At 37.5% G+C, this 21,777-nt stretch overlaps 1 protein-coding gene across 1 annotated transcript in view; it reads right to left on the bottom strand.

The window, feature by feature from the left end:
• LOC111220826 overlaps nt 1-21,777 on the bottom strand; it is a 34,003-nt gene that overhangs the window by 4,683 nt on the left and 7,543 nt on the right. The window contains exons 11-33 of the mRNA XM_022744064.1: nt 19,210-19,437; nt 16,825-16,938; nt 15,002-15,255; nt 14,162-14,342; nt 12,464-12,667; nt 12,190-12,340; nt 11,537-11,607; nt 11,115-11,207; nt 9,560-9,792; nt 8,594-8,774; nt 8,177-8,371; nt 7,472-7,622; nt 6,661-6,776; nt 5,581-5,727; nt 4,798-4,948; nt 4,475-4,647; nt 4,223-4,358; nt 3,183-3,302; nt 3,031-3,068; nt 2,752-2,869; nt 2,475-2,587; nt 1,698-1,887; nt 83-300 (exon numbers count right to left, since the gene is read on the bottom strand). Coding sequence (XP_022599785.1) covers nt 83-300; nt 1,698-1,887; nt 2,475-2,587; nt 2,752-2,869; nt 3,031-3,068; nt 3,183-3,302; nt 4,223-4,358; nt 4,475-4,647; nt 4,798-4,948; nt 5,581-5,727; nt 6,661-6,776; nt 7,472-7,622; nt 8,177-8,371; nt 8,594-8,774; nt 9,560-9,792; nt 11,115-11,207; nt 11,537-11,607; nt 12,190-12,340; nt 12,464-12,667; nt 14,162-14,342; nt 15,002-15,255; nt 16,825-16,938; nt 19,210-19,437 — 3,576 coding nt within the window. The remainder of the gene's footprint in view (nt 1-82; nt 301-1,697; nt 1,888-2,474; nt 2,588-2,751; nt 2,870-3,030; nt 3,069-3,182; nt 3,303-4,222; nt 4,359-4,474; nt 4,648-4,797; nt 4,949-5,580; nt 5,728-6,660; nt 6,777-7,471; nt 7,623-8,176; nt 8,372-8,593; nt 8,775-9,559; nt 9,793-11,114; nt 11,208-11,536; nt 11,608-12,189; nt 12,341-12,463; nt 12,668-14,161; nt 14,343-15,001; nt 15,256-16,824; nt 16,939-19,209; nt 19,438-21,777) is intronic.

Raw genomic sequence — 21,777 nt, 5'->3', positions numbered from 1 at the left:
TTTGGATAAAAAGAGAAACAAGTTTACTCCACAGAAAGATGAGACCATCACCTCTACACTGGTCCTCCAGGTGGTTTCTGACCTTGTTCTGGTTGTGGACTTTGCCCAGAGTTTGTTGTAACAGTGGAGCAGCAGGCGCAGGCCTCGGTGAGCTCTGGGGATCCTCTCTTGTGTCTGGAGGAGGAGGAGGAGGAGGAGGAGGTGGAGCTGGACTGAGTGGTGGACTGGTTGAGTCCTCCTGGCTGCTGAAACTATCCAGGTCTTCTTCAACCAAGTCCTGCCTGCAGCTGCTGGTGTGGTCTGAAAATAACGAGGACATTAAACATAATGATGGAGCACTTCCATTCTGAGAGTAGGAATTAATCTGTAAATATTCTTGAGTCGTATTTTAATGGAATAAAATATTTACACTGTTGTGATTATTTCTTTTTTAACTACTCTGTGTTTTATCATTTAGTTGTGTGACTCTTTGAACAGTCGGTTTCTCAGGCTCTTAATCTTTGTCCTTCCTGGGAGAGACGACTGTATCTCGTCTTATCCCAAGGTGTGTCCAAGGACAGCATTCAGATCGCTGGTGTTAGTTTATATGTACAGTATATTAAAGAGAGCAGGTAGTTTGTTTGTTAACACAGATGTACCAGCGATGACTGATGCTACAGACAGGACCAGACTTGTGGGATCATATATTGTATATATAATATTTATATATATTATATATTATTCTATTAATATATTTATATATACAAATTTATTTGTATAGCACATTATCAGACACAGAGGCCATTCAGTGTGCTTAAGAGAAATAATAGAAGAATAAAAATAAAAAGCATAAAACTAGAATCACCTCCTGGTGGTTGTCTGCCTCCTCCACTCAGACTAGTTTCAGGTCACATCCCTGTTTATCCAGAGTCTTAGAAAATATGAACTATTTGTGTGAAATTTTGTTATAATGGCTGTGAAGTCTTGAGTTATGGCTAAAAAGTGTTTTGTGAGGTCACCATGACCTTTAACCTTTGATCTTTGAACACCAAAATCTAATCAGTTCATCCTTGAGTCCAAACCAACGTTTGTGCCAAATTTGAAGGGACTCCCTTGAGGAGTTCTGGAGATATTGCGTTGACAAGGCCAAAATTATGTTTTGTGAGGTCACTGTGACCTTGACCTTTAGCCACAGAATTCTAATCAGTTTGTCCTTGAGTCCAGGTGAATGTTTTTACCAAATTTGAAGACATTCCCTCAAAGCATTACAGTGATATCACATTCACAAGGCCAAAAATGTGTTTTGTGAGGTCACCATGCCCCTGACTTTGGACCCTCAAAATCTAATCAGCCTATCCTTGAGGTCTAGTGAATATTTGTGCCAAATTTGAAGAAGTTCCATCAAGGTGTTACAGAGATATTCTGTTCACTATGATGAATGGATGGAAAACCTGAAAACAATATGGCTCCGGCTCGGACTGTCACCGTCGTGGAGGAGCCAGTTATGATTTGAGCCGGACAATTTAACTCAGAAGACATCAATGCTCTGTGGATTATTATTTAGAGAAAACTCTACAACTGTACTCTCAGCTATAGCTGGAACATATGACCTACATTATAATAAACAGACACATTTACATAAAAAACATTATAAGTATCACAATCACAGTAGCTGGTCCTGGATGTCTCTTAAAACTAAAATTAAACAAATTTCTTACCCTTTAAGGCCTCAGTTTCTTGTCTGTCTTCTTCTCTGGTCACCTCTCCAGCCTCTTGCCCATCCTCTCTCTCCTGCCACTCATCCTGCTCTGTCTCCATCTCAGACCTGACGTTGAGTTTTCCCTCTGAGGGTTCTGGCTCCATCCTCTCTTTCGTTGTCGGCTCAGGGAGGAACACGGGTACAGGCAGCTGAGAAAGACACAGTTTAGTAAAGACAGTTTGCTTGTGGCACCTGAAGACAGTGCTTATTTATTCTTGACAGTTTCTCTCATAATCCCCCAAAAACAGATGGTGTAAATACCATTAAAATCTCATGCTAGGGTAAAGGGAAGACAAGGAAATTTCACTTCTAATGCTTTTTGGTTGTATTTTGATGCTAACTAATATTTGTGTATAACAAAAAGTAATGTTACAAAACCTTCTGAAAAGCAAGAGGGCACTGCTGTAACTCATCTGAATGAAGAGTTTTCCACAAATTATAATTCAACAAGAGCAGAAAATAGTGATGCTCTTCTCTGTTAGATGAGATTATGACAGGAAAATAGGAACTGATGGAGAATATATAGATGATATATTCTTGAAAAACTTCAGAGTTCAGAGTTCAAGTACTTTTCTTGACAAGTACTTTTTTTTCTGATGATATAACCTGGAACTAAGCACCATAAGCTCAACCATAAGAAATTCCATACATTTAAAAAGAGCATTTTTTTCTGATTTTCTGGATGTGATCAAAATGACACAAGGTTCACAGGAGGAGTCAGCAGTATTGTACGTACCGGTAATGGCAGGCCCACAGGCTTTGGTGTGAACTGGCTGTACATGTTCATGGGTAGGGGAACATACACTGGCACTGGGACGGGCAGCACTATGACCTTAGGTACAAAGTTGTCTTCACACAACAGAGAGAAAACAGAAACAACATTAAAGCTGTGTTTTTGAAAAAAAAGGATGCGTGTGTTTGTGTGTGTATCTTAGTTTTTGTATATTTTGCATATTTTAATTGCATCACAAAAAGTGTATTTGGGTATTTGAGTATTTAAATGTGAATTTTACCTGTTTGTGCTTCCGTGTCGACAGTCTGTGTTGTACAGGAGACTCCTTTGTTGTGGACCAAAGGTGTACAGAGCATAGACTTGTTCTTCACTTCCTTTGGGATGGTTTGAATACTGGCCTGAAAAACAGACAAATGATGATGACATCTTCATCTACAACAGGTTGTTACTTGGATATCTCAAATTTGCTGAGAGAAGTTTGTTTTTAATAGAACTTGTTAACAAAGCCAACAGAAAGATGGTAACTATGTGGAGGACTTGATTTTTGCAGTGAACTTACATGTCCAATGACCTTAGTTTGGATGTCAGGGACAGAGGCTGTGGAGATACGACAGAGTTAGAAAAAAACCCCACATGGCTGAACTCTTGAGTCCAGTAGTCTTTTCTGTCTATGTGTGTGTGTGTGTATCTGTGTGTGTGTTGTGTATATACCAGGTTGTGCAGTGCTGGAGCAGGCATTGGTCTGCCGAGCCAGAGTACTAGCAAGTGAGATAACGTTAGCGATGACGGGTGAGGACTCCGCTGTGCCTGAGAATCTTGGAGGTGAAGAGACTGTAGATAAGAAACAGAGTCAGGAGGTTCTGTCAGTGATCAGTCCCATCACATTTTAACTGAGTGCCTAAAAATTAAAGCCAAAACCTAGAAATCCATCTCAGGTCTGGATCATATGCAACTTCAACTGACACAGGTCTAATGTCTGTGCAAAATTCAGATTCAACCCAAGATATTAGAACACCCTGCACAGTGCAGTCAGACATTGAAATTCAACAAAAGACTGACTTAAATGTGGCCTCTTTGTGTTGGAATTGGACTGTGCCTGTTACAATCTCTAGATACAATATGACAATCAAGCAACTGTTTATTAAAAAGTTTGCCATATGTTAGTGGCAGCACTAGACATAACTGCAGCAAAAAAAAAAAAAAAAAAAAAAAAAATTCAATCATGTTTCTGTGATGGTTCAGAGCTGGACAAGGTACAACGATGCCTAGCACTCTACATCAGACATTACGAGTCACTATTTCTAGATTCAGGTCCATTCAGACTTTCTGTGGGTCCATGAGGCTCAAACCCAGAACCTGTCCTGTCTGACTCTCTGGGATTTTTTCTGTTAATCACATCTGATTAACTTTTGGACCCCACAACTCAGACATGAACAGGGTTTTAAGTAGGGCTGAATGATATGCAAACAAAAATAATCATATTGTGATTATTTTGACAGATATTGCGACACGAGTCGTGATTTTATTCTTTGTTCCTTTACGTTGAGAGAATATGATTTGTAGGCTGGGGGCGTCTCTGTAGCACCACAACGCTGATGGTTCTGACAATGCACAACAATGTGACACATTTTACCTTTATTAGAAAAACCACAGCTCCTACGATTTAGATATTGCACTTAACCATATTGCGATTTTGATTAATTGTGTAACCCTAGTTTTAAGCAGCAAACAGACTAACCAACATCACATACCCGTGTTGACCATCTGGAGCTTTTTATTACAGAAGTGTAGGACACATTTCAGGTCACAGAAGTGTTTGACCTCCCCAAGCATGGGAAGACTCTGCCTCAGCTTCCCATTACGACTGCAGGTGTCACACTTAGCGACCTGACAGAGAGCAGAGGGTAAACGTGAGTTCACACGAACAAAAATGTTTAAAAAAAAAAAAAAAAACTACAGTTGCTCTTCGTTTGTGCAGTGAGGCAGCATCTGCCTAAACCTACGCGGCAGAAGAGCATGTTGTAATTTGCACTGCAGTCTTCAGAGCAGAACTCCTCATCTTTGCCATCATACTTCGCTGTCACCACTGTCCTGGAGATGGAGTGGCAGTACGCACACGACCGACAGTGTTTCCCCCACTCCTGCTCCAGGTCATGACGAAAGAGCATCTTACAGCCTGGGAGGAGAGAAAGAAGAGTCTTGATTTGGTTTCTTTACTGCACTTTTAACTTCTGATAATGAACACATAAACACAGCATCTTATATCCCAATAACAATATAATAAAACACACAATGCTTCATTACACGTGTCCATGCGTCTTCTTACCGTCACTGCAGAAGTAGCAGTCTTTGTCGTTGACCCTCTTGGCATCTCTGATGATCCGCTCATACTTACAGTATTCACACTTGCCCATGATGCTGTTGATCCTCTTAAACTCTTGAGAACAGGCCAGGCTGCACACGAAATTCATTTTGCACTGTGTGCACACAGAGTGTATTTTAACAAACATATTTAAACATATGTCACGGTGTACACGACAGTCGCCAAGCCTTTAAGATGAGATCTCATGGGTTTAAAAGGTGCTATATGTAAGTTTTCTCTGCTGCCAAGTGTGGTTTCCTGCTGGGAGCACTTGGTGGTGCTGATGGTGATTTGCCAAGAGCTTCAGCCCTCGTAATGTTTATATGCCCTCTGAGCAGCTATACATCTTCATCTTCTCATGCTGAACTGAGGGCAGACTGGACTCTACAATGACTAGTACTATTACAAGACGGGAAAGGCCAGAGCTAGCTGGTTAGTGTACTAATTCCAGTAGAATAAAATAATAGAAATAGAAACAAAACAAGAGGCAACATTGGAGTTGCTTTCCACCTCTGGAGACACCTCTTGGCTAGTAGAGGAAGGATGTTTGATGCTGAATTTGCAAAGTTTCTTAAACAGCTGTTGATGGTAACATAAGCAAAAGCTTACATGTAGCACCTTTAACTGGTAATCACACTTTGTTCAAGGGAACTTCAACAGTTTTACAATATATCAAGCCCTGAAACAACATGCCTTCAGATCATATACACTGGTGCTACCCATTTCAAAGAAACAGAGCCAACACACCTTTTTTTGCACAACCTTGGGTGTAGTTTTTATAATGCGTCGACACTGGGCACACGGCAGTTTGTCTGGTGGTTTGAGGTAATCACATTGTGTTTGGTCAGAGGCTCCTGTCGGGTTAGTGGCAGCAGTCGTGTCTTTCTGGGTCTCCTGTGGTACAGAAAAACAAGAAAATGTGCTTTTGGTATAACACCAGCAGAAGATGGTCTAAAATTAAGTTAACTAGTCATCTTCAACAAAGCACACAGAGCATGTTAACTGTAAAGAAGGAGCACATCAACCAGTGCAATGCAAAACCTATATAAAGACAGATAAAGGAGCCATTCCTTTATCTGTCTTTATATAGGTTTCACAGTTTGGGTCTATGAGACAGAGGAACAAGCTTTATAACACTGTGACACAATAATTCATAGTGGGATTAATGCTGTTGGGTCTGGTATATAAATAAATTCCACTTCCAAGAATCTGACAAGACAAAACTGAGCTTCACAAGTGTGGGTTTTATGGACCAACTATTATTATACTTTACTATTAACTATTATCATTACTACTATTGAATTATTTATTTTTAACTTTATTTTTTATATTCAGCTACTGGACACTTGAATTTCCCCTAGGGGTGAATAAAGTAAATAAAGTAAGTAAGTAAGTAAAGTAAGTAAAGTAAAGTAAGAAAAGTAAAGTAAGTAAGTAGATCTATCTATCTATCTATCTATCTGTCTATCACCATATTGCATTTTTTACTTGTACAAGAAATAGTTTAAACTTTTTTAACTATAATAATGACGACTCTGTTCTCCTTTGATCTCAGGGAAACTTTCCCTGCTGGACCGGTCTGAAAATGTTTCGTATCCTCAAAAAATTTCTCAAAAACAGATGTTGGTCATGCAGTCAAGGTCCTCCTATATACTGGTCAATATCAGGCTTTGGATACAGACACAATACTTGTTGGCAGGGTTGATTTGTTCTTGGCTTTTAGCTCTCTCTTAGCTTCACAAAAGTCTTATCCTTACTGCACATCAACTTGAAAAGAGTATTAAATTCTCCCATTTCACCTTTGTGTAGTATATAGGTTTTTGTTACCTTAAAAGCCATGGCGCAGGCTAGAGTGCAGAAGTTTCTGATGGAAGCATCTGACATGGCGAGGTGGCAGGCCGGTACTGTGGTCTTTCCACAGTTGTCACAGGTCAGTGGAGTACCTGCGGCGAAGGAGAGGTTTTGTGATAGAAGCTTTAGATAAGAATGTTAATGCATATGAATCTGAATGAAGGGCTGAGGTTTCCTGGGAGTAGAATATATATATATATATATATATATACACAGTATATATATTCTATAGAATAGATATATATATATATATATATATATATATCTATTCTATAGAATATATATACTGTATATATATATATATATATATATTCTACTCCCGATCAATCATCAATCAGATTTAATATGAAAAGCACTTTTCATACAAACGATGTAACACAAAGTGCTTTAAAATAAATCAATTACCAAAAATAAAAGTAGACTATTATAAGGAAAACAGTCTAAAAAATAATAATATAATAAAAGCACAAACCAGTAAAACAGCTTGAAATATATGAATAAATAGAAAGACAAATAAATAAAATAAACTAAATTCAACTTAAAGACAGACTAAAAAGGTAGGTCTTGAGCTTGCTTTTAAAAATAGAAAGATAAAAATGATCGGCCACAGTTTGGGTCTGATCTGGATCTCACCATACTCCACACAATCTTTAGTCTCAATGACACATGACCAGAAATGACTGAATCACTTGGTTCACTGAGAGTTAGAACATCACACAGAGAGAAAAAGAAAAAGAAGTGGAGAGAGACAAAGAGCAGCTGTGTTGACAAAATAATGGTCCAGTACCTGCTGCACTGACAGCCTGGATCTTTGACGCCATCACACAACTGCTGGTGCAGAAGAGCTCCACCACGTCTTCACTGTTTCTGTTCTCAACCATGTCTGATATCAGATTTGAGGAGTGGCACATGGCACACAGCTGCGGTGTTTTGATTTTCTGCCAAGTATCAAAAAGCAAAGAGAGAAAATAAAGTCCCATCACCAACTTAGTGCAACTAAGAGCATTTTTACATTCAAGCTTTTTCCCATGTTAATATAACATTTTGTTTAATTTGTAATTTTATTTTAGCCAGTATAGACCTCTTATAACATTTACAATTTTATTTCATCCTATATAAGGCTGATGCATTTTTATTGTCTTTTTCAATAGTCATTTTATCTTTTATTGTCTCTGTATCGCCCTATTGGTTTTACTGTGTTTCTATACAGATCTGCTTCCTCTGTCCTGATCTATATTGAATTATATTACATCTCCTCCCTCTATAACTCCATGTTTTGTACCATGTTTCTACCTTGCTTTTGACTAACATTGCTTTTGATTTGTTTGTCGAAGCACTTTGTAAACTGTTTTTAAAAGGTGCTGTATAAATAAAGTTATTATTATCATTATTATTATTATTTACATTTCTCCACCCCTCTTTATTTGAATAACCGTGTTTTATCACCATAAATAAGAACAAAGAACCAAACCATTAATATATATTTTCTCACCTTTTTGAGTTGGGTCAAACACTCTCCACTGCATAGGTTTTTGTTGCCGTCTTCCATCCTGAGCATGAGCGGTGTGTTGCAGCGGGAGTGACAGTTTACACAAATGGCCAGTTTGTTCATGTTGCAGAAACGGAGAAAACAGGGGTCGCTGCAGACCTTGTGGACGACGTCCTGCTGCACGATCTCGTGTTTGCTCTGCACGGGGATAAACAAATGACACTGTGTCAACCATAATTTATAATCCTTTAAATTCATACAAATTATGATTATGTTTTTACTATAATCAGAACATAACACACAACTGTATTTATTTTAAAACACAGTTTATAGTTATTTTATAAGATCATTTTTATAGCAGGCAATGTTTATTAATACAAAAAATAAAAATAAAATATAATTTGATCTTTTGTCTCTTACAATGCAATATCTGCTGCACATGCTGCATTGTGAATGTGACGAGACCGGCAGGATGGGTATTTTGGTAGACATGATTTTCTTGTAGTTGAAGGAGGACAGGCAGGTCTGGCTGCAGAAGTCCTTCATTGTCCCTTCATTATCCACCGGGGCCTGGAGGACATGCTGAGACTGTGTCATCAACCTGGGAGGATGAGGGAGGACGAGATCAGGTAAAAATATATAATTGTTGAAATGGTGAAAATGTTTAGATGCAGCTGAGTTGAAAGAGGTTGGTTACTACTAATGTTACATGAATAAAAACTATTTAAAAATATAATTTTAGGAGAATTTGATGGCCGTGTTGGACAGCCAGTAATAGACAGATAACAGAAAATGAGACAACAAAGATCCCAAAGTTCATACGCCACACACACACACACACACAAGTGCTTTTAAGACAAAAATCACCATGTAAATAAATGTACATATAAGAAAATTCTATTAGCATTGTCTTTCTTTCTGCATCAGAACAAGGGTGCAACTAACAGTTATTTTCGGTATTGATTTATCTATTGAGTATTTTCTATTTACCGATTAATCATTTAGCCTATACTATATCAGAATAAAGTAAAACAAATGAACATCTGAAAAAGCATCTTGTTTTGTCTGACTAGGAGTTGAAAACCAAATACATTCAAATCATCATGACATAAAACAGAGAGAAAAAAGGTAAATCCCAACCTTTCAGAAGCTGGAACTTAAGACTTAATAAATTTTTTGATTATAAAAATTGTTAGCAATCCCTTTTTTGTTGAGCGACCAACTGATTAACTAACAACTGATTTCATCACTACAGCAGACACTGAAACGTTCGTCTAAATTTTAATTATCATGTTCAAGTAAAATGAAGAATTCCTTGAAATTCTTCCAAACTAAAGCAGGAAGTGGGACATAAAGACACAATAAATCACTAAAAATGTGACTTACTGAAGACAGAACTGGCAGGTTTTCTTAACAGGTTTCATTTGGTAAAATTTTAAAAGGCAGGAAGTGGAGCAGAAGATATCTGCGTGGCCTTTCCTCTGGTAAACTGTCTCTCCATCCATCAGGACCTTTTTACAGTTGGAGCAAGACGCATGTAAATCCATGTGGGTGACAGTGGGTGGTGCCGAGGTGGAGTCTGTCGTCAAGGAGAAGACAGAATCGATCTTCAAGTCCTCCTGTAAAAAACAGAATGATTGAAAGTGATGGAGTCAGGGGAGTTTGATGTAACCTGCTGTATAGAGATAAAATCCAGAATCTCTAAATGTCTCCTTTCGTGACTCTGCTACTCTTTTCTTCATTAGTTATCAACATGCATTATTATTCATATCACTTTTACATCAATCATGATTTAAGGTGGACAGGCACAAACAGGATTTATGTTCAGGATATTATTCTTGAAAAGTAGAAATCCTGTAACGACAGAATCAAACAATAATTTTAGAAATTAATGATTACAAAGACCTGTTTCAAATGCAAGTACATTTACTTTAGTCCTGTACTTCAGTAAAAAACACTGAGGTACTTGCACATCTCTTCAGCATTTGCATTTCATTCCACAGTCCACTTCCAGAACCTGTAGTTTCAAGTTACTTTGTTTTTCATATCAAACATATGGTCAGTGTCTGAAAGATGGTTTATTGTTCATTGGAAAAACACTTCTTTTAAGTCATTTGAGTCTGTAAATGAGTTCTTAAAGTTTTATTATTACACTTACACATTTATTTTTGTCAGTTTTCATTTAGGGTAATTATTTAATGATTTGTTCATTTATTTATTTATTTATTATTTATTTGTTCAAATCCCAAGGACAATCTTTATACCTTTACATCACCTGTTTTATACCTGGGAATATACAATTAATCTAATTTTATAATCCTTTCTTACTATGAAAATGAACACTGGTAAAACCATTTACTGTCTGTATAACTTTCTTTGGCTCTATAAAACATATTTGAAAATAAAAAAATATATATATATAATATAAAAGATATACAAAAAAAAATCGGTTTTGTTACTTTCTCAAATAAACCTTTTCATAATTATTCTGCTACAACCTGTTATTCTTTATTATTTCAAGATACAGACACATTTCTAGGACATTTCTATACCAGCTAATTTAAATTAAATATTGAAATATAGTTTCTCTTTTGCAAATTTAGTTTTTAGGATTAAATTACAGACACACTGCTTTGGAAGTTTCATGTTTTAGCTTTTAAACTTAGCTTAGTACTTAGCTTCACCTCCACATCTACACATCAGTTAGAATAATCAAATTAACTATCTGAAAGGGGCCATTATTCCTAACAAGTACTTTTTACTGTTGATGTTTAAAATACATTTTGCTCATAATAATTACATATCTTTACTTAAATAATATTTTCAATGGTGGACTTTTAATGTAATGTAAATGCTTTATGGTGCTGTACACATAAATATGTCCTCTCTGATTCTTTGTGTTTAGCTTCTGATGAGCTGTAGTGTGACCTGTATGTCGTACCTTCGCCACATTTGGCTCATCCTTGATGTCCTCTGCAAATATGGAGGGTGGAAGAATCTGGTCGTACTCTTCATCGATGGGCTCTTCTTTTATCTTAATGAGGAGTGAAGAAAGAGATGAATAAGCTATGGGACTTGTAGGACAGACTGGTCTGTGTGGAGTATTGTGACTATTCCAACTCTGAATCTACTTTCACACTGCAGCTCATCCAGAGAGAGAACACTTTGCTGTAGTCCGACTTTCTGGTGTTTCTACTTATCAGTCACAAACTCAGTTGTATTCCTACACTGTATCACACCCATCACTGCAAAGGTTAAAGAAACCTCATTCATGCTGTGACTGTTCATATCAGAAATTAGGTTTAAATTCATAACCTTGATTCAGCGTGTTACAATTATCAGAGAAGACATTATTTAACTCACACAGTCAAGATTTGGTAGGGACGGCTTCACATCTTTGATATCACTCTCTTCAGATGAAGGGTTGATCTTTTCTATAAAGATGAACAAATTATGGTCCACAGAAGGTAGGAAATTTTCTTCAGACACATTTTGAAGACAAACATAGACAGAGCCAGTGGTGTCTTTCTATTTCTATTTAAGTTATCTTGCTTTTGCTTTATCTTTCTTAATATTTTTTTCTTCTTCTTTATGTTCATTGTTATGCATCAAAACACCAAAAGAAATTCCTCATATGTCAGAGCTACTTGGCAATAAACCTGATTCTGATTCTTGTCTACATAACAGATAAACTTTAAGTTAATGAGGAGATAAGAACGTGAGGAAAAGAAAGTTACTGCTTTTAGCAAAGGAAGCAGACAAACACAATCTATTCCACACCTTATGTTTGTACACTGCTGTAGAAACTCATTAGATATTCTTTAACTAAAATTCATTTTTATTTGTATAGAACAATCTCATTCTAAAGAAGTTCAAAGTGCTTTACATAAAAACAGAAAAAAAAAAGAAATTCGGTGCAACAGTACCTCAGCAATGCAAAGTAAGTTGGTGGTGAAAATTGAAAGTTGGAAAAGAGGGAAAAAGATTTTCATTTTGAAAATATTGCTGTTAAATACCTGTCACAGTGAAAGACTGCGCCTTGTACACAATCATACATCTGTTGCTGCAGAAGAAGTCCAACCTGCCCTCTTCGTTTTTATTTTCAACCATGTCTGACAGCTGATGTGAAGTCTGACACGTGGGGCACAGCTGAGGTGTCCTGACTTTCTGCACAGTTAGAAAAAAAAAACAGAACATGGCTGATGTGAGGCTCATAAACGTGTTTGAACTTGTGAACTTTTAATTTTATTTAAAAATGATAAGACCATGACTGATGTTTGATTTCTGCACCTCTTTGCACTTGACCAGACACTCTTCACTGCAGATGGTTTTGCTGCCGTCCTCCATCTTCAGCATGTATCGTCTGTCGGAGCAGATGGAGCTGCAGACGTCACAGGTAGACACAGGCAGGTTGTTGACTTTGTGGTAGTTAATGAAGCAGGTGTCGCTGCAGAGTTTATGGACCGCACCATACAGGGTCAGCTTGAATTTGCACTGAGGACGACAAAGGAGCATGTGTGGGGTAATTATTTTACATAGACATTAAACTGTTTATTCATATTTTATATAGAGTTTGTGGTAAATTAACACATTTAAAAGGATACTGCTGGATATATTCTTTATTTGTCTTACTGTCATAAAGCTGGATCATATCTGGAGCATATCCGGAAATTTTTTTTTTTTGATATGACATCTTGTGATCAGAGCATGTCCAGTGCAGATTTAATCATATATGGGATCATAGTTTGAATTATCTGGGTAACTATATCTCCAGATTCTAGGCTATTTTATGCAGTTCATGCAGGGACATTGCTCCAAAAATCTATTACGTACTGTAGTAGCAACTGCAAGACAAGACAAAACACCATACAATCAGAAAAGCAACCTGATATATGCGGTCAAATGCAGTGAGGAATGCAATGACCTATATATTGGGGAAACTAAACAACCTTTAAACAAACGTATGGCCCAACACAGAAGGGCAAACTCTTCAGGCCCTGTCTCAGCTGTCTACTCCCACCTAAAGGAAAAGGCACACTCCTTTGAAGACAGCAATGTCAAAATCTTGGACAGGGAGGACAGATGGTTTGAAAGGGGAGTCAAGGAAGCCATCTATGTAAAAGTGGAGAGGCCATCGCTAAACAGGGGAGGTGGTCTGCGACACCATCTATCCCCCATCTACAATGTCGCCCTTTCATCGGTACCCAGGAGAGTCAACAACATAACCTCAGACGACTCTCAACGATCGTCATCCACCAGGGGCTCAGCTGACCCTAACGACTGTGGTTCACACGGGATAACAACAGGGTCACCTGACCCTAACGACGGTCGTCCACATGAGACCACAACAATGGTCAGGTGAAACCAGTACTTTCACAGGTACTTTGGTGGACCCACCCACAAGAGGTTAAATACCTGGGTCCTACTCCACTTTCTTGGTCAGACTAGTGCGGACTAGAGAGACCAATACATGATGAACTGATGAAGCCGCTTGGATAAGAGGCGAAACGTCTTCCACAGACAAATACAAGTCCAGTTGCCTTCGATTCAATTTGAGAGAGAGATAAATCTGATGGATGTGTTCACACGTTTCCACATTTCACAGTTTGACTCTGTCTAAGATGTTAATTTATTGTCAATCCTGATAATTATTCCAGTTTTTATTTTGTGTTTATGAGTCACACTGTTGCACTGTTTGAGTCACTCCCACATCCACCATCCTGCTGCTGTAAATACTCTTGTGTAATGGTGTAACTGTTTGAAAATAGTCCCCATCAAATACAGTTACAGCTGTTTAAGTAACATTTGCCAGAAACTACAGTACAGCACTTTTTAATAATTTGCTGAGGCTGTTTATAAATAATGAAACTATATATTTGCTTGGGACTGAGGGCCACAGGCAAGTTACATGTTGGGAAGTTGTTAAGTATGTAAGTATGTGTAAGAAAATATACAATTGCCTTTTGTCAGTTACTTTTTTTTCCTTACATAACAAAATCTGGCGCACATCCTGCACTCTGAGCGGGGTCCTACTAGCGGCGGGGGTTTTGGGGTGGCCATGTCCCTCTTGGATTGGACAGAGCTGAGGCAGGTCTCGCTGCACAACTCCTTCATAGCTCCTGAATCATCCACTGGAGCCAGGATGACGTTGTGCGGCCGCATTATTACCCTGAGGAGACAAGGATGAATGAAATTAGGATGAGATTCCTAGTCAGGAGAAAAAACTGCACACAGGAGATATGTTATGACACAGCGACGTTCAAGGATGGGTTAAGAGTTCATAAAAACCTCAGTCCACCGAATTTAGTGCAGCAGTTGCAGTACCTTACTGCACAACACTAGTCTATAAAGAGGGTAACTAGTTCCATTTTTGCAACCAATGATTATTTCTGTTAACCATGAATCTGAATTTATCCAATATTAATCTGGTCTATTAAATTCCAGAGGATACAAAAAAAAAAACATAATTTTTGAAGCTCAAGTGATGTAATTAAATTACTTGTTTTGTCTGATCAAGACCAAAAACCATAAAAAATTTTAACTTTATCGTCATGTAACACAATGAAAAGCACCAAGCTGGAACTAGGGAATGCTTGTTTTGTTTTTGCTTGAAAAATTACTTAAACAACTAATCAATTATAAAAGTAGATGACTGATTATTTTTCTGTTGACAATTTTAGTCCAATCAACTAAAAAAATGGGAACGTAACTGTTAAATTTTGGGTTAATTCACATAGGACACAGTTCAACCTCTCTGTCTCTTTTATACAGACAAATAAATCAGGCATCAGTCGTAGAAAAGCATGAAGAAAAATATCCTGGACTTACTGGCAGCAGTTGTAGCAGTTCTTGGTGACCATTTTGATGTGTGGGTGTCTTTCAGAGAGACAAGAAGCAGAGCAGAAAACCTCTAACGAGCTCTTCGGCTGGTAAAGTGTCTGTCCTCTCGGCAGCCTCTTCCCGCAGTTGCAACAGACAACGCACGAGTCTGCGATGATGAGTGTTGGAGTGGCGTCGGATTCAGCAGCTTTCGAGGCTTCATTTTCGTTTACAGTTGAGTCAGAGCTGACCATCATGTCTTCCTGTAACATGATGCACAGTTATGATACAGGGATTAGAGGCTGTCCCTGGACTCACATGTATCAGACAAACTTATTTATTATATGAAATATGTAAATATACTCACAATATTTGATTTTTGTTGTGATTGTTTTTCCTTTTTCCTCTTTTTCAACCGAGATGAGCTTTTCTTTCCTGAGAGGAGAAATCAGAAACATGTGTCACTTTAAAGCCCCTTAATAAGCATTTATCTACTATATTATTATATTGGCAGCAGCATGTCAGACACGAACACAAAGAGACTGGATAAGCTGGTAAAAAAGGCCCGGTCTGTGCTTGGCAGGAGTCTGGACTCACTCAGGACTGTTATGGAGAGATGCATGCAATGTAAGATGGAGGCCATCTTGGACAATACCAACCATCCTCTCCACAACATCCTGGCAGGACAGAGAAGCAACTACAGCTGCAGCAAATGTCTCATCTCACTGCACTGCAGAACAGAGAGGTTCAGGAGATCCTTTGTTCCCACTAACATCAGGCTGTACAACACCTCAACCACAGGAAGTGGACTAATCTAATTATTATTGTTTATTTATTATTAACTGTTTTTATTATTTTCATTATTATCATTATTATCAACAATGAGCTAATGGACACATGAATTTGCCCTAGGGGATAAATAAAGTATCTATCTATCTATCTATCTATCTATCTATATTAGCATTATATTAATAATAAATGGTTTAAATAATATAGTTCTAAGCAGCTGTAAGGACACTTTAAAGTGTAAATTCATTTGAGTATTCGTCTACAATTGTAACATTGAAGATATATTTATATTATTATAAAGGTGTTTGACTCTTATCATTCCTATTCTGTCTATTTTTAATTATTTATTTATTTTCTCCTGGACCATTTTATTTTTCTACAAACAAAAACTTTTGACATCTTAACCATTAGAAATATGTTGTAATCACATAAATATTCTAACTAACTAAATATTCTAACTCTTCACACAAGCTTGACATAGTCTCCTAATTCTATCTGTGCAAAGCATTTTAGGATCCTCATAGAACTGGTTCAGACTCAGGTGCTCCTACTACAGGTTTTATAATCCAATTTCATGCCAAAACCTGTGCCAATATACAGCTGCGTCCTCTAATGGGTGCCCAGAGGATAAGTTACAGTTGTCAAAACATACATAAATATACACTTATACAAGTACTTACAACTATATAATAGTGTGTTTAAAAATGATTTCTAAATATGTATACAATGTAAATGAAAAACACAGTAAGTGAAAACATCTGTAAAAATTATAACCAATGAGAGAACTGCAGACATATTTAATTTTGGGGATTGGAAGTAAAGGTACCGACAGCCTGTGCGATAACTACAGTCTCACTCAAACTGCAAGATGAGTCTAATAAAGAGGTCACAATCTGTGTCAGACTGCACACTATCTATTTTAAGGCATTTCAGATAGAAGGTCAGATATTACAAAAAAAAAAAAAAAATCTGTTCTGACAAACTTATCTTCTTCTACCTTGAAGTTTGTATATGATAGCAGGCCGTAGCTTGTATGACGTCACACAGGTGCGAGTGCAGAAGAGCTCCACCACGCCCTCGCTGCTTTTGTAGTCAACCATATCTGACATCGGTTGATTAGTGTGGCACATGGTGCACTGGTGCGGTGTTTTGATTTTCTGCAGAAAAACAAAACAAGAAATTAATCAGCAAGCAGACGTCTCAGCCTCTTCCTGAGTGATAGCTGGATACGATGCTCGAATACTGATGTTAGACACAGATTTAAATGTAGTTTGCACAGTTCCTGTAACGTCCCCACCAGAGTTGATGCTGCAGCAATGAATGGATTCACCACACTGCATTGCTGAAGCTGTTTTTAATGCTTTGAGCTAAACCCCTTATTCCCCCTAAGGGAAATCTCCATGCTTCAGCAAACAAGGGTATTTTAAAAGGATATCGGTGGCCAGGTTTGGGCAACAGTAGAGCGATTCATAAAGAAATGGTTTTCCCAGTCTGGTGTGGAAGAACTTGACTGGCCTGCACAGAGCCCCGACCAACATCTTTGGGATGAACTGGGATGTCATCTGAAATCGCCCAACATCAACGACTGACCTCGTTAATGCTCATGTGGCTGAATAGGATCAAATCCCTGCAGCCAGGCTCCAAAATCTGTTGGGAAGTGAGGCTGTTGTATAAAGCAGATTAATACCAGTGGGTTTGGATATGTTTGTCCATACAGTGCGGGTCGGGCTATTTTACCCATTTCTTATTAAAAAGCCAAATTTAATGTAGCTTATTCTTCAATGATGAAGAAGCTGGTGGTGTTCTCGTTATTTCATGTCCTACATGCTATATAGTGTTAATAATTCTGTGAGAGTATTTTCTAGTAATTATTTAGTGATGAGAGACAAAATATTTTCCTGTTACAGCTTCTGAAATGTGAGGATTTACTCCTATTCTTTGCTTTCTATCGTTACAGATTTTAATTTTGGCTGGTTTTTATTCTGTGCCAGTTTCTGACAGTTTTCTTGTAGAAATAGCTGAGAGATTATAAGAAAATGGTTGTTAGTTGTCAGTTGCAACCCTAGAACGTTTAATAAGGATGAGGATGTAATATATATTTTTATATTTCTAATTCCATTAAACGACCAAAACCAAGGATGAATTTATTCTTCAAACAACCCTGTGTAGTCAAAGCCTAATACATCTTATTTCTTTGTGTCAAAGATCTCCATTTTTGAACCACACCGCTGCACTGGATGACATGTTCTTTCATCACACTGAACAGAGCCTGTGTAGTTTATTTTGAAGCAGCTCCAAAGACTAATAATAGCATCCATTTTTTTCATCTCAGGGGATGTTTCTGTGGCAGCACATGCTCGAGGAAACATTTCTGTACCCTGAAATTAAAACATTAAATTTTTGTGTGAATCTACAATCTTAACACTGAGCTACAATATAATTCAACGTACATAAGCTACAGAGGCCTTGTATTAAACATAATCATGGACATAGATTTTAGAGGTTCATTCCACTGGTTTTGCAGGTGTACTTGTACATTACCAACAGCCATTTCACAAATAATCCAATTTTGGCTCCAGGTCATTACAGTATCCTATCAATACAAACATCATATTGAAAGAAATGTCTGCACTGTTTTTTGTTAGTGACTTAATTTTGTATTTTATTGAGCACAGTCGAGAGGGTCCCCACAAATGAAGAGTGATCAGCTGTAGCAACTGGCAATGCATCAGGTTTGAATTTTTAATTGTATTAGGATTCCTTCGATAGGTAGTCGCTGACAGTAAAATGACAACTGTACACGTTACCTCTTCCAGTGTGATGATGCCATAATCTGGGTGTTTGATTGCAATGAGCCATAACTGGTCACTGGTCTTTAATAATCAATAATGAAGTGGGTGCTGAGGGGATTAAATGTCAGAACATAGTGAAAAATGCTTATCATTATTTTTTAACATTTTCTAACTGCTTGTTTTGTCTGACCAACAATCAAAAACAGGACAATGGTGCGTTCACTGTCATAGGAAACTTTACAATATAACCATTTAAGAGGCTGGAACTGGTGAATATTTGGTATTTTTAATTTAAAATGATTCAAATGATTAATCAAAATTATTAATCACTTTATAAAGTGGTACCTAATTATAAACCATTTATAAAGGGTAGACTTATTGTAAAGTGGTACTACTCAAAACCTATGCCAATTAATTTTCTGTCAACCCACTATTAATTAATCAAATAATGATGGCAGTACTGATTGATTTCAGGTTGGGGGGTTAACAGGGGCCTAATGACAAGTTATTGCCCCTAGTCTACTCACAGGTTAATCCGGCCATGGTAAAATATTTTTGTGTAATAAGCCTTTATATTATTCCCAAATATATTTACATTATCCCGCTGCACTTCTCTCAGAGCCAACTGACCGTTACCTGTTGCTGGGACAGAGACGTTGTCGGTACGGTTTCTGACTCTGGCTCCGTCCATGGGAACAACGACGGGACGGCACCCCGCTTTAACGCTGCGTAATAATTTCTCTGCCCGCCGATGTAGTCCTGATGCCTGAAGTGATCACTGCACACACGCAGGCCGTGAATCCTGGTCATCAGTACGGTTGTAACTTTTGGGTCGAAACGACTGTTCTCGATGGCCTCCAGCCACTCGCGGCACAGAACCGGATTGGACGGGAAAACGTGAAATTTTTGCGGGGTGGACAGTCTTGACGTGCGGACATTTCCACACCCGGGTACCGAACACCTCATTTCCCCACGGTGAAAATGAAGATAAAACGGCGACTTTTCGCTGTTCAGACTGTAAACACCACCACAACGCCGAGTCTAATACACAGACAGTACTGCAGTCTTTTACTCGTCTACTCCTGCAATTACGGTACAGGTGCTGCAAGCAGCCAAAAAGCGCGACACAAAAACAAACGGCAACAAATTTTGACATATGACAAATCTGTCTTTTATCACTACAGTACACCCTTTAAAAACTTCTTACTTGATCTTATGTATTTAAATATTTTTATTTATTCAAAATTTTTTTTTTTTTTTTTTTTTTAAATGCAATTTTGATGTCATCTGAATGTCGCGAGACAACATCTAATTTTTCTGCCAGTATTTGCAAAAAATCCAACCGGATTTCAACGGTTCGGTAGTAATGTTCTTTACCGGTCACGAGGAGCCTGAGTCTGTTGATCTGAAGCTCGTAAGTTCGAGTCTCACTCGGAGCCTGTTTTAGAGACTTTGCAACAACTGTCAACTGACTGTTTGGTGTCTTGTCGGGTATGTTTTATTGTATTGTGTATATTGTTGCACTTATGTTGTTGTTTTTTTACCCGTTTTAATACCACAGTTAGTTCTGACCAAGTAATTTGATTGGACAGAGGCATTCCATGAGTTATGAGTACAACAGCACTTTTAACTAAATGTATCACCCTGCTTTATAGGTGTTCTATTAACCGTAAATTTGCGTTACATTAACGGTCGTTATCTATTTTGCATTACAACAAACTTGCAAAGATGAATATAGTTCCAGAAATAACGTTTGAATAAATTGATGAAGTGGATGAAGGGAAGGGAAGAAGCTTGGACACTGCAGTGCACACCTGAGTTAACCTGTAAACAAAGTAGCAAGCTAGTGTGCACTGTGAAGGTCAAGAAATTGTTTATGTCTTCGAAACAGTGCAGTACCAGTCCAGTTGCGGAACTATTTGTGTTGGTGCTGTCAAATAAATGATGAAATTAAAAAAAACAAATCATAATCTGTTGTTGTTTATTACTGTTAACTAATATGTTGCTCGTAGAACAGCAATATCACACGAGAAGGAGTGATGCTGTCCTGAATATCAGCAGGGCTGTGATTCGGTCATAGGACTGAAGACTGAAGTATTATCTTAATTAATTATCCGTTTCCCATTTGGGATAACAAAAAGTCTGAATCTGAATCTTGAGCAGTACAATCCCTGCTCAGATGGCCAGTGACTACATCTGACTACTACCACTTAAATATGTATTCATCATACTGTCCTTTTTGGGGGGTAAAAAAATGAGAAAATTACATATTTTGCTGATCTTTTAAAGTGAAAAGAAGTACATACACCCTGCAGCAAATAGTCATTAAAAAATGTCTTTTAATGTCAATGTATTTTTACCTTTTGTTTCATGAATAAAAAAAGAAAAAGTAACTATGGTATATTGACAGTGGATCTGACTTAATCAGAATTATTTAAAAAAATAAACTTTAGAATGAGTTTTATATGGGTAAAGTAATTTTTTTTATGACAATGCATACTGACATTTCAGGTGACTTTACCTACACCTTTACAATTCATACAGAATTTTCATCAAGATATTTATAGTATGTCATATGTAATTTAAGATTAATGGGTCTTGTCTAGTGTTCAGTGTTCTTGTGACAAATATTTTTTTTTCTTAAGTGAGAACTCATTGAGTTTTTTGGCTGTTCTCAGTGCCTGTACCATAATTGCACGAATAGACACACAAATGAGCAGCGGCTGGGCTGACCGCAGGGTCCTTGGTACCATAAATAGCCAAATGTGCATTAATGTGTGGCTGAAAATTGTCCCAAACAAATGCACGACTTAATCCTGCCTCAGTAACTCCTCCTGAGCTAAAAGCCCACTTCTGGCTGGCTGAAGGCCACGCAATGTTCGTTTTCCTTTTTTTTGTGGAATCTGTTGACAATAACAGAAATACAGATAACGGCAGCTTTATCATTCTAGCATATTGTACCTTATTCCCATTTTGTCTTTGAGATCATTATTATTATTACATATTATCAATTATTATGCAATCTACCTTTTTATGTTTTCCTCTTTTTCATATCAATAAAGTGTAACAAAACTAAATATGTCACCAAAATGTTCAAAATATTAATTTGACATGCTCTGTCTATTTCAACAATAAGCATATTTTCTCTACAGCTACCAAGTCAGTAACCATACCGTTTTATGCACACAGCATGTATATAACATG

This window comes from Seriola dumerili, unplaced genomic scaffold (assembly GCF_002260705.1).
Source record: "Seriola dumerili isolate Sdu_G_001 unplaced genomic scaffold, Sdu_1.0 BDQW01000078.1, whole genome shotgun sequence".
Classification (NCBI taxonomy): Eukaryota; Metazoa; Chordata; class Actinopteri; order Carangiformes; family Carangidae; genus Seriola; species Seriola dumerili.
Note: the sequence above shows the minus strand (reverse complement) of the source record. Positions and strands in the feature narration are given on the sequence as shown.